Consider the following 26201-nt stretch of genomic DNA (forward strand, 5'->3'; position numbering starts at 1 on the left):
ATCAAAGGAAGGACTAAGGAAATGCAAGAAGGTAACAATGGCAGAGGGCTGTAAACTTTCCTGTCTTCCTTATATGAAAGCGGCATTAGTAACAGACATTCAAAAGCTGTGCGGAAGGGCAAGTTAAGCTACAGTACATAGTAACCCTTAGGCTCTGTAGATTCTAAACACATTCCTCCCTTCTGATGTATGTGCTTTTTCCTCAGAACTGTAAAACCGGCATATGTTACATTTATATTGTTCTAGGTTACCTTGCCAAAACACTGCAAGAAGCTAAAGTGAAAATAATTAATCAAAGTATTTGCAACAAGCTATATGATGATCTGATTACATCTCGAATGCTGTGTGCTGGAAATCTTAATGGTGGCATTGATGCATGCCAGGTAAAAGTGAAAACTGTAGGAAAACTACCATTATTTAATTCCTTTGTATATCAGGAATGTTTGGTTTTAATGCAGTGATGGAGCACAGTGTTTTGGTAATGTGGTTAATTAGTGACAAGGGAGGTAAGTTTGACAGGCAATACTTGCATCCTTTGAAACATGGGTGGCAGGTGAATTGCGGGCTCGGGGAGGCTAGCTCCTGGCCTGGCCTGCCCCTTCTGCCCAAGGCCCTGCCTCTCCTGCCAAAGCCCAGAGCCTCCTCCCCTCCCCCACCCTGCTCCAGGCCACCCAAGCACGTCCCCTTCCCCCAGTGTGCTGGGTGGGCAATATGGCCCCCTCCCCCAGCCCTGGAGCACTAGGAGGGTGAGTGGGCAGTGCGCCCCAGAGCGCCGGGTGGGCGGGCAGCGCAGCCCCCTCCCCCAGCCCCAGAGTGCAGGCTGCCCCCATTAGTCCCAGTCTGGGGCACCTGCCACAAGGAGAAGAGCCCCCTGCAGCACAGCGTGGGGAAGCAGGAACGGGTCTGGGGTGGAGCATGGATGGGGCCACGCAAGGCTGTCTGGGGAGGCTCAGCCTTCCCCTGCCTTTGATACCCACCTCCCATGCTTCGAAACAAATGCTGCCTTTCAAAACAATAGGTAAGATCCAGTTTGTTGAGATTGTTCTGCCATAAGAGGGCCTCTGTTGGTTTTGGGTGAACAGGGATATAGGGATGAAGGAGTTTGAGTTAGGGTTGTTTATGGAATCTCAATGATAAATTTCTTATTCTTGAACTCATGGGCTAGTCACGGTGGAATTCCCTCTTTTCATCTCTTTCTACTGTCCCTGTACTGCTCTATGACCAGCTGCTTGTTCAATGGGATGTTTGGCAGAAGAGAGGTAAGTCACCATTCATCTTCTTCTCTTCTCCTTTGCATCCCCTTGTTGTTGCCATTGTGTTCTATTTGGGTTTGGCAGAATTAGATTTTCATTTTTTAAAATAATTTTGATGGATTATATTTGTTTGTTTTAAGCATTTTTTATTTTTTATCAATTTTAAATGTTTACACTTAGGGACATTATGGGGAGAGGGTGTCGGAGAATAATTGTGTAATGACAGTAGATACTGAGATTCAAAAAGTTAAAACTTTCTAATAGTTAAAAAACAAATTGTCAGCATCACACATCAAAACACACAAAGTAAACATCCTTAAATCAAACGCTAATACATTCTTTCTTTGCCTATCTGTAAATTTTAATTATTATTGCTGGAAATATTTTTTGTCTGTTTGTGGTGTATATGGTAAAACTGACATTTACCAGCATTCACTAATAAAAATCTAAACCTCCCTAGCCTAGTTCTATTAATTTGCATTCTTCCGTCGTCTTAGTTGTAATGAAATGTTACAACATGAATTGGATGCATAAACAAATGTACAGCCACTGTCCAGAAATAGAAAATATAATAATTTGAGGGAGAAAGTGTCTACTGTCCATATGTTACCTAATCATCTTATTACAGTGCAATGTGTTTATTCTAATGATTGAACTGTATCCTTTGCTTTAGGGTGATTCTGGAGGTCCATTGGCCTGCGTCGGAAAGGGAAATAGATGGTATCTTGCCGGCATTGTCAGCTGGGGTGAAGGATGTGCTCGGCGTAACCGCCCTGGTGTATATACAAAGGTGACAGAGCTTTATGACTGGATTCGTCAGTACACAAACTGATGCGCTTAGAAGAAAACAAAAGTCACCATTTTTACCGGAGTAATCCATGAAATATGTTTTTATGATGATAACATAAGGAAACACTGTAGATGTTTGTGCTGAAGTTCATATATATTTTTTTAAGATCTAAAATTGTTATTAACTTCTCTGCACATTTCAGGAACAGTCTGAACTGAAAGTAACTTTTTCCATCTTCAATGTCTTCATCACCAGAAATGGACAAACAGGGTTGAATGAAGTAAGAATGGATTAGAACCTTGGGCCAAATTCCAGCCAAACCTTATTGGATGTTTGGATAATTCCTTTCCTCTCCTCTCCCCTCCTCTCCAGCCCCAGCACATATAAATACATACATACACTCTCCATATGCAATGTATTGTGGTTTCAGACAGGATCAAGGGCCCACTTCTCACATCTGGTCAAAATACACAAGCTGCCAGTCAGGGCGGTGTGCAAAGGTGGGTTAAAGCTCTCCTTCGCTCATGGTGCTGCTATGCTGCTCCTCCTGGGCTGTGTTTAGAGGAGCCTTCAGGCTGCTCTACCTTAATATGTTTTTTAAGCTGGAAGAGGCCAAAACCATAGCTCTGGTTTGTTGTGATATAGGGGCACCCCAAACTCTCTCCCACTTTGGTAGCCATGATCCCTTTCCTTGTTAAGTTAGCAGCAGGGAGGGTGTTTGGCGTTCAAGACAAAAGATAACACTAAGCTGTGTGCCAATGTTCGATTCTCATGATCCTCCCTGGGCTGGTTAAGACAAGCATACAGGGGGGCTGGAACAATTTTTATAGTGGGGGTGCTGAGAGTTCTTGAACCAAACTGTAGACCATGTATATAATGGAAACCACTTCAATCCGGGGGTTGTGGCAGCACCCCACTATCCCTAGTGCCAGCACCTATGCAAACATGTGATCAAATTCCATCAGTAGTGTAGCACAAATCAGTCCCATTAAACCTGAAGATCTGGCCCTAAACTTGCAAGGACTGAAATACCATTATTGGTGTCTTCGGAGTGATGGTATTTTAGAACAGGAGAAAATGCTGAGTTTATTAAGAGGAGCTCAATTCAGTTAATCTAAAGGAAACTGCACTTATTAGATGGAGAGAGAATTCTTTTTCAGTCTGGTACAAACAAAACTTCACATGCCCAAGCTCCCTGGCTGCTATCAAATGTTAAACTATATAATCACAACACATTGCTGATTATACTTTGTGGGAACAAACCTGTTGCTAGCTACTTATAGTAATAGACTTATTCAAATTAACTCTTTCGTGGGTGTCAGACTGCAATAAGAGTGTCATCTTGAATTATCTCCTACACAAAGAAAGACAGGAACTTGATCATATGATATTCCAAACCAAAAAGATTGGAGTACATTTTAATAGGAATCTATACTTTTTGGATGATTATCTTGTAGTCAAAACAGCTTGAGGTTCACCTGGATCTATAGTAGTTATTAGGCTGTAATTATTCTATCTGCTTAGGGCTGTAGTACACCCAACCTCTAAGGTACTAGTAGTGTGTCAGAGATACTGCAACTGGGAGGTTTCAGAGTAGCAGCCGTGTTAGTCTGTATCTGCAAAAAGAACACACACTTCTTATTAAACTGTCTGTACTGGGCTATCTTGATTATCACTTCAAAAGTTTTTTTTTCTCTTACTCAATTGGCCTCTCAGAGTTGGTAAGACAACTCCCACCTGTTCATGCTCTCTGTATGTGTGTATATATATCTCCTCAATATTTATTCCACTCTATATGCATCCAAAGAAGTGGGCTGTAGTCCACGAAAGCTTATGCTCTAATAAATTTGTTAGTCTCTAAGGTGCCACAAGTACTCCTGTTCTTTTTGCAACTGGGAGGTAAGGCATGAGGTGCTTCAGTTGCTAGGCCTTGTGCTAGCCCTGGTGTGTCCCAGTAACCCCACAGACACTCGGAGAAAGGAAAGGGGCATTTTACTAGGTCTGGCAGGAGAGGGAAAGGTTGCAAATACCCTAGGTACAGTGGCTTAAACTGTTAGAGCTCAAAGTGAAACAATAGTGGTTCTTATTTGGGCCCACTAAACAGCTTTTCAGACCTAGTGCCTAAGGTGCTTTCTCCAGTCTAGTTGTCTATTAAAAGCTAATAAGACTGTGCAGATTTCCTGGCCTGGATCAGTTAGTGGTGTGGCTCATTAGAACCCCTTTATGTTGGCTCCCTGCCCAGTCTCTGCTGCATCCACACATACCTGAACCTGGCTGCAATGTCCATCAGTCACTGTTCCATATGTGGTTGCCCAGCTCCTGCTGCAGCCTGCTCTGAACACAGTTACCTGGAAGTTTCCCTGTGCAATCAGCTTCTCTGCTGCTCCATTTCCCCAAGTGCCAGGTTACTTCGTGGGTCATGGTTTCTGCCCCTTTTCCTTACTGGCCAGCAGAAGGGGATGAGCCTGAATGTCCATCCCAGAGGGTCATAGATCAGTGGAGAAGGGGTTCCTGCTTAGCAGATTGATCACAAGAGTTTTTCTCCTTGCTTGGTATCAGTAGATAGATCCAGATTGAGACTTCCAAAGCTGTCTAGGGGATTTAAAGCACCTGTATCATTAAAATTAATGGAAGATCTATCTAACCCCGCTAGACAGCTTTAATGGTCTCCCCTTCAATAGCTTGTAGTTTTAGGTTTTCAGACCTGAGGTAACATGATGATGGCAGTTGGCGACTTGGATGCCACTCCCTGCCACACTCACAAACACACAGCTTGGTTATGTTACATGAACGTGCCCCTCACAGTGTGGCCAGAATCTTGTGATTTTTTTTTTCTTTGTCATGAGTGATAGGATTTTGGCTGGTCTGGGCCAGTCTCATAATGATGCAAGTAGTCCAAGTCCTTTAGTGTATTTGAGCCCTCTGATTGGTTATTTTTCCCCAGGAGGTGGGCAAATGGGGCAGGCTGCCACAGGAAGAGCGCTGTCTCCTCCTCCTCCCCTCTGCAGCAATCCAAAGCCATCCTCATAAGAGGGGCATGGGGAGGAGGTATCAGAAAGAGCCCAGCAGCTCAGGACAACTCCACTGCTCTGCCCTCCTCCCCTCTGCAGCACCTGGCCTTGGGGCATGGAAAGGAGCAGCAGGGGTGGGGAGGCTGAAGAGCCCTGGGGCTGCCCTCCAGCCTGAAAGTGGGAAAGGGGACCCCTTTGCAGCCCCCCCCACCACACACACACACCTGGGAGACGGGGATGAAGAACCCCGGAGTAGCAGAGGGGAGGCCGAGTTGCACTGATGTGGGAGTTAAGGGCGGGGGCTACCAGTGACTGAACTGATACAGGGATTGAGGGGACAGGAGTGATTCAGAGGCTGGGAGCAGAATGAATTGCTGGGCAGGGGATGGGCTGATGTGGGGATGAGAGCTTCAGCAATGGCCAAAATCTACTTATCTAATAAATTTGGGAGAGTGGGGCCCAGTAATTGTGGCTCTCTCTTGGGGGTGGGGGAGCATTCAAAAATCAAGACTGAAACCACTATGTAATTTTTTTTTTTACCCTCATATTTTGAGTCTAACTCATGATTTGTAATCTCTCGAGGTTGGCAATACTACCCTCACTTATTTTTAGCTCACTTTCGTAGGCTGACTCATTGTACAGTACATCGGGGAAGGCGTTCTGTAAATTACACGTAGATACAGGAATTAATTTTATTGTTGTTTTCATGTTACATAATTCATGTATTTAAGACTCATTTTTAAATATAATTCTCTCATTAAAATGTGTGGTACTTTCTCCAGGTTTTTAATGGAATGTAAAAGCACTGTCTATTCTAAACTCTAAAGATATTAAAATTCTAAAAGTATTTTACTAATGTACTGGTGTTTCTTGAATAGTGGTGACTAAGTATTTACTAGCTTGGCGGCGCTACTGAAATAAAGTAATTCACTCTGAACTCTTGGTATGCTTAGAATTGCAGTCACAGCTTGTAAGCTGTAGATGAGTTAAAATCAACTGACGTTTCCTCTTTATTTTAAATAAAGTTGAACTGTGAAGCACTTAAACCTGCCAAGGTTTGAGTTTGTTTCTACTCCATGTATTGATAAGACTGTGAATATCGTCACCAGAGAAGGACGTTGCATTCCTAGAATTTTAGATTAAATGTGAGCCTTGGCCACAAAGTTCAGATCTAGCTCTCAAATTCCCTTACGCTAGGGGTGTGTGGTCTCAACACCGGGGTTTTAGTTCTGCCCATTATATATAACGTGTGTGTATATGAGAGAGAGGTAAACCACGAAGTACGCATTTGGGTGCACACTTCAGGAGTTAGTGTGCAGGCCTCATTTATTAGTTGTGAATGAACTAACGTTGGCCTTGACAGGTAAGTGAAATAGGAATACAATTTTCATAAAGCTTACACAAGGTTAATGATTGCAGATCTTAACGTCTGAAAATGTATTGTTGACTTTTCCTATTTTTCTAAGAACTGATGGCTTAAGAGTGAAAGGAGCTTATATCCATCAGGAATATTCTGAGACCTCTCCAGGAGCCTCTGGGTCAGGCGATCATTACATGAAACAAAGCCATGAACCCAGGTGCCTGAGTTTTAGGGTAGTTCAGAACTGAACTTGACAGCTCAGACGTACTTTGTCTACTGAGCTTTTTGGTTTCTTTTCTTTGGGAAAAGTGCTGTATAAATGTAAGCTTGCTTTCGTTCCTTTGTATTGTACAGGTATAGTGGTATTCAGACATGTGACAGGGGGATTGCTTGCTTGCCCTGTCGGAAAACACCATCTTCTCTTCTGAGACAAAGATAGATTGCTTCATCTGCTGAGTTTGTTGCTTTAGCAAGCACCATGTTGCTTGTGCTGGCTAAGGGCTGGTGTAGTAAGGTAACCAAACTGGAAAATCTAGTATGACACAGCTTGAGAATGAACATTTTATGTTTCAAAAGTGCAGGCAAATCAATACTTCCGCCTCATCCCATTTCTTTTTCAGAGGATACAGTCCCAGTCCACTCCCCGCTCCATGGAATTTCCCTTGTTTACCCAACTTGCTGAGATCACTTGCTTGTAAATTATGTGGACCCTGGCTGCTGACGTCTCAAATCTTGACCCTGAGCTGACACCAACACAGCAGAAACGGGAAGGAAGTGAGTCTTGTCAGTATTTGCCTTCAAATAAAAATTTCTCACAGAAGTGGAAGCAATGAATGGCCATGTTCCTGAACGTGAATGTCAGGCTATTGAATTACAAGGTGGGAGAGAACTTGAGGAGGAAAATGAGGCAGACCATAATAAACCTCTTAATCCTGAAGCATCCATGACAAAAAAGGTAGGACTCACTTTCTACTTCATTCACTTTCTACTTATAAGCATGTTACCTAAACATTGTACAGTGATTGAAATAACTGAGGAGCATTCTGGTGGAATACGTTGCTTTATTGTAAAATTTATTTTATGTCTTTGTTGTTGTTGTTTGTTGACTTATAGTTAAATGTCAGAAATACTAAGGTTAAATGCAGATTTCTTTTCCTCTGCTGTTAATGACATCTGACTGAAACAGAATATTTAAAATCTAACTCATTTGCCATTTTTAATACTGTTTGTTCATTAGCATTCATTCCAAAATGAAATCACACTTGTAATTTTAGGAGTTTCGCTTTCAGTTTGTCATGATATCAGTATTGCAATGGGTGAATTCCCAGTCACTAAAGGGAGATGTTAAAATCCAAATTAAAAAGGTTTTCATTTGGAAAAGAATTAAAATGCCAGGAAAACACTACTGCTAGTATTAGGATTTGTTTCCTTTTTAAAAAGTTTGTCCCTTCCCACAATCTAACCTTTGGGCCAAAACTATTTAGCACTTCTCCTTTAATGTACAAGTAAGTGTGTAGTGTGATCAAAGGAAGCAACAGTAGATATAAATTTTGTATCCTAGATTATTAACATCAGCCGACAATATCCCTCTACTGGTATTGTAAACTTCTTTAACTTTGCTAAAACGAGAATAGGCTTGTTAATAACAATGCTCGTAACTTGTGAGTGGGAACGATTATTAATTTGTATGATGAGCATGTTACACATACACATGGTAAGATGACGCCTGCCCCAAATACACGAAAAGAAGTCGTATCACCAGTCTACTGATGGAGAATTCAGATGCAGTAACATTCAGTGGTTTGCCCAAGACCACAAAGGAAGTCTGTGGCAAAGCCAAATATTTAATCCAGTTTCCTAAAACCCAATCTAGGGATTTACCCACCAGACACTTGTGGTTAGTTTTTGTTTAGATATGTGTGTCTGTCGGCACTGGCAAATCAGGCTCTTAGCTATTGAAGTGATCTAAAGTGTGCTTGAAAAGTATCTTCAACGCGGTTTCTCCCAATTTCTTCTTCTGCCTCACTCCTATCACCCAGTAATCAACACCACAGCACTGCCCAACCTGACTGTAAAACTATTCATTGTTTTCAGTAGCTACCTTTCCCCTGAGCTCTGTGACATATTGTTTTTTCTTATCTAAGTAAAGAGGGTGTTGGTTCAGTTCTAGGGAGGAATCACAGATTTGAATGTGTACTTTACATCAAGTCAGTTGACACTTCTTTAATAGAGGCAGCACTCTGTATTGGTCTGAGCACAAGGCTGGAAACCTGAGCTGAAATCCAGGCCTTCATGTCCGTAGCCTTGGGCAAATGTCTGCCTCTGTTTCCTTACCCATGAAATGGGTATTGTGCCTTCTGACTACACAGGAGTGTTGTGAGAGATAACGTGATGCACTAGTGTCAAGCATTAAATTAAAAGCTAGAAAATTCCTGTTTCTTTTTTTCACACAACATTCCTATTAATTTCACTATAAACCTCGTGTGTTTAAATATCCAAACAAAACATCCTACACATGTGCTTTACTCACTGTCTTCTTTGCCCGCCTCCTGCAATCTACCCCAAAAAGTGAAAACCTAAATGTACAATAATCAAATGGTTCTTGTCTGTCTCTTCATATTTTCTTCATTTTTTTTAAACGTAGACACCAACACCTTAACATTAGCAGTGCCCTAGTTAACAATGTAAGTGAATTCTTCTTCACTCCCCAATCCAAAAAACAAAAATAACCCCCTCAAAACTTCTTTCTGCCATTTGCTATGAGTGCTTGCATATAAGGGCTATGTGGACTGATATTATTAACTTCATAGGTGTGGATGTTTTTGTAAACTTTTCCATGAATACTTTTAACATCCTGAGGAATCTATAAACTTCATAAACCAAATGGTCTGGTCCAAGAAACTTTGAAACTACGCTTGGTATTACAGTATAAATGTTTTAGTTTTGATTCGAGAATAGGAAGTTTGTAAGTGCAGCCTGCCAGTTTGGGTTCAAAAGTTCCACATTCTGCACTGAATGAAACTCCATACATAAATGTAATCCCCTTGAAGAACTGTGTACCATTAGGAAGATGTCCTGTTACCCAGGTACTGTTATCCGCAGGTAGCTTGCAAGGTCTGGAGGGGCAGCCTGCTCCTTACTAAGTGTCACACATTCCTGGGTAGCCTGTCCCTGGTGAGATCCTTTTCCAGTCACCCGATTGAACCCCTTTCAAGGAGTAGGCCTATCCCTCTACTTCTCTTTGTGTATGCCTCACTGAGTCTTTAGGTTATAGCCCCTAACTAATTCAACAGGTCATAGTCATAGAGTTTAAGGCCAGTAGGGTCCACCAGATCATCTAGTCTGGCCTCCTGTATATCATCAACACCACCCAGGCCAAGAACACCACCCAGGACCCCTCCCCCCCCGCATTAAATGCAACAATTAAAACTAGACCAATGTGTGTCAGCCCACAGAAAACTATTATGTTCCAGAGGCAGAGAATAGGAGGGACCCAATATGCACAAGTGCCCAATGCCCCTGCAGTGGCAGGGAAATGATTAAGTGAGATTTAGCTAGATAATCCTGATGACTAACCCTCACCCACGCACTGCAGAGGAAGGTGAAAAAATCTGAAGGTCACTGCCAATCTGACCTGGGGGAAAACCTGACCTGCCAGTTTCCCTTGGGAGTCTGACACAGCATGCATTGGCAGTGCTACAGAAACGTCTTGCACAAAAGGCATAATTTATTTTGCTCAGAAGATACATAGCACTTAGAGAGGTGGAGTTAAAACAAGAGATGTGCACACCTATTCCCTCACCTACACTTAACCTCTTTATCTGCAGCTTAGGCACTTCTCATTCCCCATCTCTGAGTTGGGAGAACCAGCTGACTGCTTGCAGCCCTCTCCCTTTGTCTGTGTATGTGTCCGTCCAGGCTATCAGGTTTTTCACTCACACATAAGCATATAAGAATGGCCATACTGGGTCAGACCAATGGTTGAAAGGGAATGAACAGAACAGGGCAATTAGTGAGTGATCCATCATCCAGGCCTAATTTCTGGCAGTCAGAGGCTTAGGGACATCCAGCGCATGGGGTTGCATCCCCATTGATGGACCTATCCTCCAGAACTTTAATTCTTTTTTGATCCCTGTTATAATTTTTGCCTTCACAGCATTGCTCAGCAGTGAGTTCCACAGGTTGATTGTGCATTATGTAAAGAAGTACTCCCTTCTGTTTGTTTTAAATCTGCTGTGCATTAATTTCATAGGGTGACCTCTGGTTCTTGTGTTATGTATTTATGTAAATAAAACTTCCTTCTTTTCTTTCTCCACACCATTCATGATTTTATAGACCTTTATCATATCCCCCTTTAGTCATCTTTTTTTCTAAGCTGAACAGTCCGTCTTTTTTTCATCTCAGCACATATGGAAGCTGTCCCATATCCATAAACATTTGTTGCCCTTCTCTGTACCTGTCATAACTATAAAGGGAAGGGTAACAGCCCTCCTGTGTACAGTACTATAAAATCCCTCCTGGCCAGAGACCCCAAAATCCTTTTACCTGTAAAGGGTTAAGAAGCTCAGATAACCTGGCTGACACCTGACCCAAAGGACCAAGATACTTTCAAATCTTGGTGGGGGGAAGGCTTTTGTTTGTGCTCTTTGTTTTGGGGGTTGTTCTCTCTTGGGACTGAGAGGGACCAGACATCAATCCAGGCTCTCCAAATCTTTCTGAACAAGTCTCTCATATTTCAAACTTGTAAGTAAACAGCCAGGCAAGGCGTGTTAGTTTTTATCTTTGTTTTCTCAACTTGTAAATGTACCTTTTTGCTAGAGTGTTTCTCTGTTTGCTGTAACTTTGAATCTAAGGCTAGAGGGGATTCCTCTGGGCTCTTTAAGTTTGATTACCCTGTAAAGTTATTTTCCATCCTGATTTTACAGAGATGATTTTTACCTTTTTTCTTTAATTAAAAGCCTTCTTTTTAAGAACTTGACTGATTTTTCCTTGTTTTTAGATCCAAGGGGGTTGGATCTTGATCCACCAGGAGTTGGTGGGAGAAAGGAGGGGGATGGTTAATTTCTCCTTGTTTTAAGACCCAAGGGGTTTGGATCTGTATTCACCAGGGAATTGGTGAAGAGTCTCTCAAGGCTACCCAGGGAAGGGAATTAGCACTTTGGGAGTGGTGGCAGCAGACCAGATCTAAGCTGGTAGTTAAGCTTAGAACTTTTCATGCAGGCCCCCACATTTGTACCCTAAAGTTCAGAGTGGGGAAGCAGCCTTGAAGTACTTTTTCCAATTCTAATATATCTTTTTTTGAGATGGGGCAACCAGAACTGCATGCAGTATTCAAGTATTCATATATCTTGGCTGTTTTCTCGGCTCACCCCTTCTATATAGTCCATGAGCTGTTTGAATCTTCTTTGATTCTAGACTTAGCCTTGGGAGAAGTAAAACATTTTGGCCTGGATGGAGCCAGCTAAGTAACTTTGCCATTCAATTGATGGCCCATCCATTATTATCTTAACTTGTTTAAAGTTGGGTACCTGAAGGGCAGTCTTAGAATCATAGAAGATTAGGGTTGGAAGAGACCTCAGGAAGTCATCTAGTCCAACCCCCTGCTCAAAGAAGGACCAACCCCAACTAAATCATCCCACCCAGGGCTTTGTCAATACGGGCCTTAAAAACTTTTAAGGATGGAGATTCCACCACCTCCTTAGGTAACCCATTCCAGTGCTTTACCACCCTCCTAGCAAAATAGTTTTTCCTAATATGCAGCCTAGACCTCCCTCACTGCAACTTGAGACCATTATTCCTTGTTCTGTCATCTGGTACCACTGAGAACAGCCGAGCTCCATCCTCTTTGGAACCCCCCTTTAAGTGGTTGAAGGCTGCTATCAAATCCCCCCTCACTCTTCTATTCTGCAGACTAAACAAGCCCAGTTCCCTCAGCCTCTCCTCGTAAGTCATGTGCCCCAGCTCCCTAATCATTTTTGTTGCCCTCCGCTGGACTCTCTCCAATTTGTCCACATCCTTTCTGTAGTGGGGGCCCCAAAACTGGATGCAGTACTCCAGATGTGGCCTCACCAGTGCCGAATAGAGGGGAATAATCACTTCTCTCGATCTGCTGGCAATGCTCCTACTAATGCAGCCCAATATGACATTAGCCTTCTTGGCAACAAGGGCACACTGTTGACTCATATGCAGCTTCTCATCCACTGTAACCTCTAGGTCCTTTTCTGCAGAACTGCCGCTTAGCCAATCGGTCCCCAGCCTGTAGCAGTGCATGGGATTCTTCCATCCTAAGTGCAGGACTCTGCACTTGTCCTTGTTGAACCTCATCCAGGTTCATGAAGATTTCTTTTGGCCCAGTCCTCCAATTTGTCTAGGTCACTCTGAACCCTATTCCTACCCTACAGCATATCTACCTCTCCCCCCAGCTTAGTGTCATCCGCGAACTTGCTGAGGGTGCAATCCATCACATCATCCAGATCATTAATGAAGATGTTGAACAAAACTGGCCCCAGGACCGACCCCTGGGGCACTCTGGTTGCTACCAGCTGCCAACTAGACATTGAGCCATTGATTGCTACCCATTGAGCCTGACGATTTAACCAGCTTTCTATCCACCTTGTAGTCCATTCATCCAATCCATACTTTTTTAACTTGCTGGCAAGAATACTGTGGGAGAGCGTATCAAAAGCTTTGCTAAAGTCAAAATATATCACGTCCACTGCTTTCCCCATATCCACAGAGCCAGTTATCTCATCATAGAAGGCAATCAGGTTGGTCATGCATGACTTGCCCTTGGTGAATCCATGTTGACTGTTCCTGATCACCTTTCCCTCCTCCAAGTGCTTCAAAATGGTTTTCTTGAGGACCTGCTCCATGATTTTTCCAGGGACTGAGGTGAGGCTGACCGGGCTGTAGTTCCCCGGATTCTCCTTCTTCCCTTTTTTAAAGATGGGCACTATATTTGCCTTTTTCCAATTGTCCGGGACCTCCCCCAATCAACACAATTTTCAAAGATAATGGCCAATGACTCTGCAATCACATCAGCCAACTCCCTCAGGTGCATTAGATCCGGGCCCATGGACTTGTGCATTTCCAGCTTCTCTAAATAATCCTTAACCTGTTCTTTCACTACTGAATGCTGTTCACTTCCTCCCCATATTGTGCTGCCCAGTGCAGCAGTCTGGGAGCTGATCTTGTCTGTGAAGACGAAGGCAAAAAAAAGCATAGAGTACTTCAGCTTTTTCCACATCATCTGTCACTAGGTTACCTCCCCCATTCAGTAAGGGTCCCACACTTTCCCTGACCACCTTCTTGTTGCTAAAATACCTGTAGAAACCCTTCTTGTTACCCTTCACATCCCTTGCTAACTGCAACTACAGTTGTGCTTTGGCCTTCCTGATTACACTACTGCGAGCTCGAGCAATATTTTTATACTCCTCCCTAGTCATCTGTCCAAGTTTCTGCTTCTTGTAAACTTCCTTTTTGTGTTTAAGCTCACTGAAGATTTCCCTGTTAAGCCAAGCTGGTCACCTGCCACATTTGCTATTCTTTCTGCACATCTGGATGGTTTATTCCTGTGCCCTCAATAAGGCTTCTTTAAAATACAGCCAGCTCTCCTGGATTCCTTTCCCCCTCATATTAGCCTCCCAGGGGATCCTGCCCATCAGTTCCCTGAGGGCTTTTCTGAAGTCCAGGGTCCGTATTCTGCTGCACTCTTACATATGTCATTGTTTTACCTTTCTTACTGAGTTCTGTAACAGCCCCTTGACAGCCTCCCTTGCCTAAGCTCTGTACATTCAGTCAGGCCCCAATAAATAACTGATCAGGGAAATGGAATCGCACATAATATTCATGAATAGTATATTTTTCCAGTTCTTCTCACTAAGAACAGAGACCCGTCCTGCAGACGTTGTAAGCTCCATTAAGCAGGTTACAAGGTCTGCAAGATCTAAGCTCCATGTTGACTTCTGAGAACCACTCATGAGACTCTAGATACTTAAGCTTTTTTGCACAGGTTCAAGAAACTTGGCTCTTGTCTAGATACTAAATTTGCACCAGGTTAATTAAACTGGGTTAGTTAAACTGGTGAAAATCCCTTGTGTGTAGAGACTTTGATTTAAGACGTGGCTTATTTTGGTTTATCTTAAACCTATTCCTAATTGATTTAAGTTTAGTGAAAGTACGTCTGATTGATTGAAACCTCAATAAGTGTGTTCACACATTTTTTTGCACCAGTTTCGAAGTATCAGTTTAAAATTATATCTTAAACTGAAGAGGTGCAACTGTGCCTGGAATCAAGCCCTTGCAAATAATATGGACACTCATCTCCAAGGAGAAACTCATTTGCTAGTCAACCAAATTATACACAACCACTTGGTTTCATTACTGAGTTAAAATTGCATCATTTCTACAGTCTTCATTTATCAGAGCAGATTGATTCAGAAGTAGACAAGGTTTTACTTCTAACTCTACCACTTTGTGACCTTAGGCAAGTCAATTTACCTACTGATATTAATTATAACTAATGTTGGTTTAATTAAAGTGATGTGATACTAATGCTTCTGAAAGTATTTTGATACCCTTGAATTAAAAGCACAGTAAAAATGCAATATATCTCCTGTCTTTATATAGATTTTTTTTTATTATTTATCCTAAAGATAAAGAAAAGCTCTTTTTCTCCCCTTTTCCATCCTAGTTTCTTAACAGACATCTTCTTTTATTCTTTGTATGACTAGGAGAGAGCCTACTACTGGAGGTCTTGTGGAGACACAATTTTTTGGAAATGTAAACTGTGGATGGTTATATCTTCAGTTTTCCTAGGGCTCCTTCTAGTGATTATTATCAGCTTAATTCTTTATTCAGGTACGTACTTTACTTTTGATAGTGTGTTTTTCTTTTAGATGCATGCTGCAGCCTGTCTGGAGTTTGGCTGTTGAGTTTTGTCATGGAGGTGGTTTATAATATGTGCTGGGTTGAGCAGTCGAGTATTCGGTGGATTTGAGGAATTTTCTTCTTGGGCATGTTTTAACTAGTACTGATTTTCAGTTAAGGCACCTAGAGATCTTAAGGGGCTGATGCCTGTACATTTAAACCTATTACTCTTCTTTCTGTTAAACTATATCTACTTGGTAGCTTGCCTTTAAGATAATTGTTGCTTGAATCCAATGGCAACATGCCCATTGATTTGAATAGGGGTATGTCAAGGTTGTTAATATAACTAAGTCTGGAAAAAAGGTTCTCATATTGTTATACTCTGGGCCTTTTCTTAAGCTAAAATCCTCTGATGGCCAGCTCCCCAGCCTGATCCAATATCTTCCCTATGGCAATTACAGAGCATGGTTACATGAGAAAATAATACTAGGACAAGGTCAAAGAGACAAGAAGAAAATCATACTTGTGTCAATGCAATGAATGCAGCCAGACTGGTGTTATCCTGATATTTTGTATTGGTGCAATTCATTAGCTTTGCCTGGGGGTCAGACTTCCTAATAATAGTCAGAGTGGTGTGTGCACCCACAACTGCTCAAATTTTTTTGGCTAACTTACGTGTTGCGCCTGTCAGCCTGTAACCCTCCAGTTTTCACTGTGGCTAAATTTACATTTTAGAAACACCTGACAAAGCAGTCATAGGGGCTGCTTCGAGGCACAAGTTTCTTTGAGTTCAGCTAGTCAAAATGTCCCTGGAAATAGGTCTGGGCTACATATGGCAGGAAGGATTTTATGTGAGCACTAACAAAGACATCTCCACTCTGATAGTGTCCGTTTGATAGCCCCCCTGGCATGTTCTGTTGACCATGCTTTGAGAGCTGCTCATTGTTGGATGATTCTGAACTTTTTCTATCTGTAACAGCCAATTGGGAACATGCTCTTTCATTTTTTGGTATTACAGAGGTTTACATAGATGAAGATGAATATTGGGATCCTGAATCAGTATCAAGTGGAAATTATCGCAATTTTTCTGGAAGACTACAAATAAAGTGTGCTGCTCAATCAAATTATTCTGAAGATCTTACTAAGAGGGTAATTATGACAGAGCTTTCACCATAGCTGATTCTGACCATAACACCTATTTGGTGTTCCTTTGAATATGACTCATATTCAAAGGAATATGAGTCAAAGGCAGGGCTGCCCAGAGAATTCAGGGGGCCTGGGGCAAAGCAATTTCGGGGGCCCCTTCCATAAAAAAAAGTTGCAGTACTATAGAATACTATATTCTCATGGGGGCCCCTGTGAGGCCCGGGGCCTGGGGCAAATTGCCCGCCCCTCCCTCCCCCGGGCGGCCCTATGTCAAAGGGTTCTCAATTTTATTTGTGGGAGGAAGAGTTGATTCAGAAAAGTATGAGTGATAGTTGGGAATTGTTTAAGAACACTTTACTACGTGCTCAAAATGCCACAATCCTACGATTGAGGAAGAAGCCATACTGGTTAAAAAACTGACTTGGTTTAGCAGGGAAGTGAAAGCAGCTGTAAAAAAATGTATAACATGGAATAAAGAGGAAGTTGATATTAATGACTCAAACTGTGAATTATAGAAAAATCATAAAGGAAGCAAAGGGACACAAGAAGATATCTATGGCTCGCATAATTAAGCACAAGAAAGAGTTTTTTTAAAGAATATTAGGAAGAAAAGAATCCAAACACTGGTATTGATCCATTACTAGATGGAAATGGTAGAATTATCAATAATAATGCAGAAAAGATAGAAGTGTATTTGGAGGGAAAACAAATGAATGTACTTACCATATGATGATATTCTTTCCATTCCACTAGTATCTTGGAGAATGGTAAATGGCAGCTACTAAAATTAGACACTTTTAAATCAGCAAGGCCAGTGACAGAAAAACAGAGAAAAGTGTAACATGATCCAATGGCTGGAAGGTGAAGCTAGACAAATTCAGACTGGAAATAAGTCATACATGTTTAACAGGGACATTATAACGGCGCAACGACTCACCACTGCGGCGCCGCCTGATGGTTGTCCAGGGAATTAGCTCTCCAACCTCCGGAGCGCCCTCTGCAGGCCAGTGTCCTGCTTGCTGCTGGCCCCGGTGTCCCTCCCGGACCTCAGGGTTCCGCTCCGTGCAGTACCCCACAGTCTCGCTGGGTCTCCCCTCCCCTGGGAACCTCCAACCCCCTATCCCCACCTCACCTCAGTCTTGCCTACTGCCAGTCACCATCTAGCCCCCGCTCACTAGGGAAGACTACAGTATAATTGCCACTCATCATCGGCAAGGAGGGTTTGGACCTGCTGCCTCTGCCTACCCTTGGGCTGCCCCTCTGCAACCCCCGTACCTTTCTTGGCCTTCAACAAGGCCTGCAGCCTGGGGGTTTTCCAAGCCAGAGCTCCCCAGCTCCTCTGGCCTTTCCCCAGCTCTGCTCCCTTTAGATACCCTGCTCATCTCCCAGCAGCCAGGCCCATCCCTCTCAGCATCTAGAGAGAGACTCTTGAGCTCTGGTTAGCAGCCCTTTTATAGGGCCAGCTGCGGCGTGATTGGGATGTGGCCCCAGCTGAGGCTGCTTCCCCAATCAGCCTTTCCCCAGGCACAGCCCTCTCCAGGACTGTTTTTAACCCCTCCGGGCAGGAGCAGGGTGAGCACCCCGCTATAGACAGTAATTAGCCATTGGCACCATTTACCAAGGCTCATGGTGGGTTCTCTGTCACTGTGAAATTTTAAAATCAAAATTGGATGCTTTTCTAAAAGATATGCTCTAGGAATTTTGAGGAAGTCCTATGGCCTGTGTTATGCAGGAGGTCAGATTAGATGGTCACAGTGGTCTCCTGTGGATTTGGAATATGACTCTTTCTAGATGATGTAAGGCCCTGATCCAACAAAGCACTAGCATAACTTTAAGCACGAGAAGTCTCATTGACTTAAAAGTTACACATGCGTTGAAGTGCTTTTGCTGGATTGTTGCCTAAATTAGAGCTATGTTGTAGAGTGTGGATCACACTTACACTAAAACATCCTTGTTAAATTCTCTTGTAAGTGTCTAAGGCCTCACAAGTTGGGTTTATTGTTGTTTGTTCCCACTTATCTACTACTCAAAACTATCTGGTAAACACACAAAACTGTTGTATAAAAATAGGAGTAAGAATGCTACTCAGACTTATTGCAGAAGGGGATGCGATTTATGTAGAAGGAAAATTTTTATACAATTTTAACTACTTACTGTTTCTAATCAATAATTAAATTATAGATGGCAGCATGAGTCGATATGTATAGTCTTAATCTTTGCAGAATATCTCCATTGGGTCAAGGCAACACAATGATCATCCTACACACAGGTTTACTTGGCTATCTTGCTCACTGAGACTCTATTTATTGTCAATGGTATCTCAGTAGGATATGCACAATCTTTCACTCTCCACCACTTTTCCTAGAGGCTTCCTAGGCAATAATGATTTTTCTGCCTGGGGCTCTCACTGGTAATTTCTAGTTCAACCCATACAGCCAGTCACACCCTGGCCCTGGTCAATATCAAGGACATCACAATCCATCACCTCATTAAGGTGGTAGTAGTCAGATGTCTCTAAGCTCTCAGATAACAAGAAAGACAAATGAAGGCTCTGAGTCCACCAAATTCCAAAGTCCGTTAAAAGATGGCTTGAGAAGCTAGGATCAGTTTTGCCTGGCTGGTCTGACATTGCTTATTACTATCAAGGGAGCAGCATCACCTACTTTCCTATCCTGATTTTTAGTTCCGTCAATGCAAAGGATAAGTAGAGATTGTTGAGGTCCCCACTTTAAGATCAATCCCTAGTGATTTTTCCAGATAAACAGAAAAGTATTATGTATTTAAAAAAAAAAACCCTAAATTGGCACAGAGAAAATAAACTGAAATTGAAATCCCAATGAGAGCGGAAACTGATTTTTACCATTAGATTTTAAAATAAAATGAATTCCTTGTACAGATATCTGCCAGGACTTGACCTGAAGATTCTGTACACTTCCCCCATTCTGAAAACTTAAATTACCCTTTTTTCTTCTACTTGTGTTGGAAGGTATGCCATGAAAGAAATATTTGATTCTCTTTTCAAGCTAATAGATGTCTACAGTTCATCTCCAGCCCTGGGGCGCTATTTTATCACTGCTCAAGTGGATTCCTTCAGGTAGGAAATTAATGTAAGAATTTTCTTTAAGTGTGTGTTTAGCAGAATTGAATCCCTCACATAGACATACAAAACATTCTAAAACTCTGAAATAATCTTTCTCAGCAGAAATACCAGTACAATCAGTGAAGTTATGTTTCCACCAAAATTAACCAATTACATTTGTAAAAGATAAGTTGCCTCCCAGTAGAACATGTTGTTAAGTTATCGGAAATCTTTAAGTATTGTCCATATGCTCAGTCCTTGATGGTCTCAACTGCTAGCTTTATCAAGCTTGTTGAAGTGAGAAAACTGGAATTGCTTCAGAGCAACTTTGCTTAAATATATATTTTAGGCCCAGATATTTCAAAGGTATTTAGGTATTGCTGCGCTCAGTGTTGCAACACCTAACTGAGTCTAAATCTCATTTTCTGAAGCAATTTAGGCATTTAGGATTTTAGGCAATGGGATTTGGGCACCTAAATCTCTTTTGAAAATGAGATTTAGGCTCCTAAATCAGTTACGCATTGCAATGAGCGAAGCATTGCCTAAATACCTTTTTAAAAATCGGGTCGCAGTGCCCAAAAGCCTGGTAGGTGTTTTCGTAAATGAGAGGTATGTGCTCTAAAGGACCTAAAGCCAACCTAGATACACATCAGCAACAAGAAAATCACACTTGATTTCCATTTTCTACATGACTTGCTCAGACTAGCAGGAGCAGATGATGAGTAAAGATTGGAGAGACTGAAATGAGAGGAGGGATCACTGGAGGTTTGGAAAGATTGGAGAGGTTGAAATGAGAGGAGGGATCGCTGGAGGTTCAGGTTACAGTAATGAAGGCAATGGGTGGCTGAGCTATGGAGAGACATTTAGCAACAGAAGATTGACAGGAAGGGATGGGACAGATTTTGGTGATGGTACAGAGTAAGAAGTAACAGGACTTTCTGGAAATGGCAGAAGAAAGCTGCAATCATGGGAGATGGGGGAAGACAATGGAGCTGTCGGTGTCAGTATGGCGCTGGAGGGAGATTAAGGGCTTAGACTGAGTTTGATGGCAGTGTTTTAACACAGAAGAGGAGGTTAGAGAGGGGATTGAGAGGTAGATTCTAGAATTGTCCAGGTACAGGTGGTAGTGGAAATTGTGGAAACATATGAAGTCACTTACTGAGAGGGGTAGGAGAGGAGAAGTGAAGGAGACCTGGTACAAGGGATGCCCAGGGAGGACATAAGATGACATAAAAGGCTCAAAAAAATAGGGGGAAACTAGGAGAACATAGATTTGCAAAGACTATGATGAACAGCATGAAAGGCAGCACACAGCTGAAAGCCAGGGGACAGAGACAAAGCCACTCATTCACCAAGGGAGTGGTCATTAGTGATCTTGGTGTGATGCTTTCTTAGTGTCAGACTGGATGAGGCTGGTTATGGTGGAATACCGCAGAGATAGGCATGTGCTGAGGCAATTTGCTCTACGTGCTGTATCTTGTGATCCTTTGGGATAAAAGATTCCGTATACCAGCAAAAAAAAACCAAACAAAAAAAAACCCTGTATATATAGACTATAATGTAGCAATTCCAGTTCGATGAATTCACAATTCACTCCAGGATTGGACTCCAATTCAGTGGTTTACATAAACTACTCCAGAATTTGGATTAGAAACATTGGCTTGTTGTCAGATATTGTTAGAGGGCAGAATGGATAATGTTAGCGGGAAAGCAATCACTTGTGTGAGCTCTTCTATAAAATAAAGATGTCCAGTTGCAGCAGATCTCCTGGTATCACCATATTTGGATTGCATGAGGACTCTGCTCACAATAATGGCCATATAGGGGAGATTTTTGACATCTAACTGCCTTTTTGGACCCTTTGAAAGTCTTCCCCGTGCTATATCTGGATTACATGTACAAATCCCATTAGCATCAACAGTAGTTGCTCTTGAGGGCGAAGGCGGACAACATGTTAGCTTAAGTATGCCGTTGTTTTTAATGTTTTCTCCTTAGGTCATGGTTTTTAAAAATAAATGCTAATGTTAAAAGGAAAGGCAATTCTAAAAGCATTCAGTGCTTATTCCTGCTGAGGTCTATTTCTTTTTCAGTTATGAAAATGCCACTGCATTCTACCAGCTTGTATTCTCCTTGCCACCAGTGGCTGATGAGTTCATGAAGTACACGATGAGTGAAGAGTTTGTGATGAATGTCTTGCGACAAAATATTTATGATCAGGAAGATACTTATGATCAGGAATCACCTGAATGTACTAAGATAAGGCTTGATCCAGCTTCTCTCACACTAACTTGTAAGTGCCATATATAACCGAATTTATCTATAGAAAGAGAATAAGTACTCACAGTTCTTTAAAATGAAGGAAGTATTTATGGAAAGTCAATAGGACTTGTCAGTTAATATATTCATGCACATAGAGGTATGGGTAATGTTCTAAAATATCAACAATCAGTGTTCATAACATTGTCCTACTCTTACTTTAATGTATGCATACATTCTGAGAGATATTTATTTAGTACTAGATGGAGTAGATGAGAAAGAGTTGTGAAAAGATCACTGTGCTCCACCAGCCTGCCTATCTCTCCAGCTTTTCACACTACTTCAGTTCCAGCCATGGTCCCAGGCAAAGAACAATACGTTTTGAAAACTGGTTACAAGAGGTCTCAGTAATGAAGACTTCATTAAATGTCCTAATATAGGCTCTTCTTTTGGATGCTCGTAAAAAAGTGTTAAATCCTTAATGGAAAAGTCAGGAGTAGCTGCTAGGTAACATTCAGTGCTTTTCACTTCAGAGTCGAGGAGGGAATAGCTCATTACAAAGAAATAAATCAAGTTCCCTAACCCCATAAACAAGTAATGTGCAGGAATAGTATTGCTTCATATGTACATAGGTGCTGGATAGAGCTAGAGGAAATTGTCTGTTATGATCAGGCTTTTGTAAAAGACCTTGAGTACTGACTTTCCTCCTTCCTTCCCCTCTCGTTATATTGTGGCTTATTGGAACGCATGAGATACTATCCCCTGTTTTTAAAATGTCAATGTATACGTACCAGCTAAAAATCCTATTGCCTTAAAGTTTGACTGAAGGTCCAGGGTCGGGTGATTTTTCTTCCTTACTGCTGAATGTAAGCACTGTAAAAAGTACTATGTTGTAAAAAGACTGTAGAAGTACTTTTTCAGGAAGGAAATTCAAACCAGACTCTGAAAACGTTTTGGTCAGTTAGGATGTAGTTTATTCAGAGCTCTAGACCCTCTTCTTACATTTTCCCAACCAGTCTGTACAGCCTCATTTCAGTGATTTTTAGGGGGGTCTTAAAGGAGGAAGTTCAATGCCCAAATCTCATTGAAAGACAATGGCAGTTGGGTAACCTTGCATGCTTTCAAAAATCCCAGCCTAAATCATGCCACGAAGGTGTGTAAAAAAAGCTCACATATTAGTTGCAAGAAATAAAATCCAGCTGTCTAAGCATGGGACAGAAAGCCAACAACTCATGTGCTGTCATTTTAGATCTCACACCTACGTACTTAACTTTTCAAGTAATAATGGAGTGAATGAAAAAAACACAAAGTAGTTAAGAAACATATGTATTGAGATAGTTTTAACATTTAATTTTAATTTTTTTAATGTACTGTTTCTGTTTCAGAGTAACAGCGGAAAGACTCCTAGTTTACCACAGCCACTTGAGGACATGTGTTTCCTGTATATATTAACATCCTGAGGAATGAGAATTAATTTCATTATTGTGAAAGGTTTCTGAAGAATATGGCTGTATTGTGAACACTTTACACAATGCAGTAATGTATGTAGCATATGCAATATATTTATCACAGCTATTTACGCTTTGAATACAACCATCTCCTTCACTGCTGTTCTGACACTCACTCCACCCTTGTCCAATCTACTTAAAGCTTTGTTGCCAAAAATCATGTAACTTGCCTGATGCTGAGCACGTTAATCTACTTTTGCAGCACCTTCACTGGTTTTATATTGCCTTTTTAATAGAATCCAGAACTTGTTCTTTCCTTCAAGCCCCTCCATAAGCTAGCTCCTTTCTAACACTCCACTCTTCTCACTCTACTGCCAGTCACATTTTCCTCTTTGCTCATGCCAAGTTGTCCATGCAGTTGCCCCTTGAACTTTGTTTCCCACACTCACCTCCTGGCTTCTCTCATGCTGACTGCATCCACCATACTTCATCCCTCAACCTGAAATCCCTCTCCAAACCCATTTCTTGCAAACTGTACATGCTTAAATACTTCACTGTTTTCCTGATTTTTTTTTAATGACTTTCAAACTCTTCCAGAGACCTCTGTCATGTTGCTCTCTTGCTCATCCTTCCCTTTTCTCTCCCTCCCTGTGGAGATGTCTGCTCCTGTTTCTTGCCTTAATTTAGATTGATTGTAAGCTCTTATGGAGCAATGACTTCATCTTTATTGGTACAGTGAAGTGCCATGTACATTTATGATGCTCTACTATTGTTCCATGGCCTGGCCCTGCAAACACTTAGACACAAGTATTTCCATTCCATTCAGTGGGATTATTGATATGAGTAAAGTGAATTTAGGACTGCCGTACCCCAAAGGTATATAGGATAAATGTGCTCCTCAGTGACATGTTCCAGTATGCAGTGTTCTAAGAATTGCTCTGGGCTCAATATAGCTGTTTACTTGCTAACTTAATAGAATTTGTCCATAATATGTGTGTCAAATGGCAAATATTTGACACAACTATAACTTGTTTTTTTAAAAGCACTTCTTTGAGTCCATATCCTGATTGTCTGCAGGGCTCAGAAAATACTCACCAACACACCATATACAGATAGGATATATGACCAGAGATGATGTTTTTTTGGCCTTTTGAATGATCAAATACTAGTCACAGTTGTAGGCAAAACACCTGACTAAATTGGTCAGTAGTAACATCAGGCAAATCCTTTGTTTCTAAGCATGTCACATCAGAAAGTCAACATGTGATCATGTAACGACAGTAATACTGCATTTGCACATGGTGGAAAAATTAAGGCGAAACTGAACTATGAATTTGTGACTTGTGGGCTGAAGAGAGAACTTCAACATTATACTATGGAAGTGCAACTTCCTGCAGTGAATTATTCTGAGTTTTGAAGTTCAAAGGTTTATACTGAAATGTGAATTTTAATATATTTTTACAGGAAGATATATCTTTATAATCACTTTTTTAAAAATTTGGCATCTATTTTTAGAAAATGACTAAACTGTATCTGATGCATTAAATTATTTTTGTGATACTATTTAACATTTGTTTGAATTGTTGTTTTATCAGTTCTAGGCCTTGACTGGTGACTTTGGGCTGAAAGATGACCATAAAGGTAGAACTGTGCAAAACTTGTGTAACCAAACCTGCAATGACTCAAAACTTGGGCTAGGTCAATTTAGATGAGTGAGCCTGGTCAGTGGTGCAGGATAAATGAGTGAATCACCTGACTCTCCAGTTTGTCACACAGTTATTGCCACCAGCACCACATTGGTATGTACAATGTGGCGAGAACTTCATGTTTCCTTACTTAGTGTCAGTTCTTATTTTTAATGTGACTGATTTTAATGCACTAATGTGATATAGGTGCTTTTAGAGCCATATTCTACACCTAGGTGGTATTGTCTTCCTGATTCTTAGCCTGGGGAAGATAAAGTTCACTCCCACCCTCATGGAAGTGACAGGAAGTCTTTCCCCCAAAGCAACAGACCATGAAGATTTTCCAGAAGCAATGAGAGTCATGCACAGTCCCCTTGCCTTTGCACTGCTGCTTGGTCTTGTGGCGCATTGTCTATGGTGACTGTACCTGCCCTTGAGTCCTGCAGGGAAACAGCACAATTGATCATCTTTCTTTGCCTGTTTTCCACATGGGTTTGGCGAGAGGAGCGAGAGCAGTGTTGGAGACTCACCACTCTCCAGTCCTCCCCTTATCCCAGCCAGCTTTGCCATACTTGGAGAAAGGAGTAGCTCCCAACTGCTGTAGTACAGAGAGGGGGAGTTGGGTCAGTAAGAGTGCTGTGGGGGAAATGTAGCAGGATGCTATCATGGAGTAAGGATTATATACACTAAACCTGAAGGGCTGTGCACAAAAGGGGCTGCCAGCAGTCTTCACACAGTCAGGCCTCCATTATAAAATAGATCCCCCACACCGTGCACTTCATTTACATGAGTAAAAGATTTTTTTAAATTGCTCTTTACCTTTTTCTTCGAGTTTAAGTTTAAACCACACAAGATAATGATATGGCAGATGAATGGGTTTTAATGTTAATCAACATGAAAATATGCAGTAATTTGGCTAGTAATAACTCTCTCTATTGTCCTCTGTACAACAACCAATGGTAGCACGTTTTATACACTGCTCTAAATGCAGCTCTCCTCTCTGCTGGTGTGCAGAAACTCCAGATGCAGATAAGACTGTCTTGCCATTGCTTTAGCAATGTCTGTGCAAGGCTGGCTGAGTTTCCATGAGTCCTAGCTGTCTTTCCAAAGGAGTAGCGTGGAGATGTGATGGTATTAAGATGAATGAGCTGCAAGCGAGGGAGAAGTTAGGCACACAAATGCCGGAGGTATTGTCAGCAATTATGTACATGGGAATTTCAAAACCAGAAAAAAGACAGAATTCGGAGACATTCAAATGTCCAGGCAAGGATACAGGGGGCTTAGTGTCACAGCATTAACCCTTCT

General features: G+C 41.8%; 2 protein-coding genes across 10 annotated transcripts in view; both read left to right on the forward strand.

Annotated features, from left to right (window-relative positions):
* LOC101936040 (suppressor of tumorigenicity 14 protein-like) overlaps positions 1-7173 on the forward strand; it is a 41761-nt gene extending 34588 nt beyond the window's left edge. For 2 of the 9 annotated variants that reach the window (XR_010599707.1, XR_010599713.1), the window contains exons 17-18: positions 247-383; positions 1927-2043. Coding sequence is in view for 6 of the 9 variants with exons in the window: in XM_042853793.2 (XP_042709727.2) it covers positions 247-383; positions 1927-2043; positions 2246-2338 (347 nt within the window). In the remaining 3 variants the exon portion in view is untranslated. Of the gene's footprint in view, positions 1-246; positions 1260-1926; positions 3905-7034 lie in introns of those variants that run through there. The other 7 variants (XM_065588773.1, XM_065588779.1, XM_065588756.1 and 4 more) reach the window with 6 other exon arrangements.
* Positions 7174-7235: 62 nt separating this feature from the next.
* On the forward strand, positions 7236-24779 carry C1H3orf52 (chromosome 1 C3orf52 homolog). The gene is made up of 6 exons (XM_005283633.5): positions 7236-7369; positions 15147-15273; positions 16301-16431; positions 19452-19522; positions 21598-21797; positions 23149-24779. Coding segments are annotated over exons 1-6 (657 nt in total). The 5' UTR covers positions 7236-7243; the 3' UTR covers positions 23151-24779.
* Positions 24780-26201: the final 1422 nt, after the last annotated feature.

The sequence above is a fragment of the Chrysemys picta genome, chromosome 1 (genome assembly GCF_011386835.1).
Source record: "Chrysemys picta bellii isolate R12L10 chromosome 1, ASM1138683v2, whole genome shotgun sequence".
Taxonomy (NCBI): domain Eukaryota; kingdom Metazoa; phylum Chordata; order Testudines; family Emydidae; genus Chrysemys; species Chrysemys picta.

What these genes read in the sequence shown, in the direction of transcription:
- C1H3orf52 (XM_005283633.5), top strand. Translation starts at nt 7,244, where the DNA reads ATGAATGGCCATGTTCCTGAACGTGAATGTCAGGCTATTGAATTACAA. An exon ending in AAGCATCCATGACAAAAAAG is followed by an intron (nt 7,370 to 15,146) that starts GTAGGACTCACT and finishes TTGTATGACTAG; the next exon opens with GAGAGAGCCTACTACTGGAG. An exon ending in CTGAAGATCTTACTAAGAGG is followed by an intron (nt 16,432 to 19,451) that starts GTAATTATGACA and finishes TCTCTTTTCAAG; the next exon opens with CTAATAGATGTCTACAGTTC.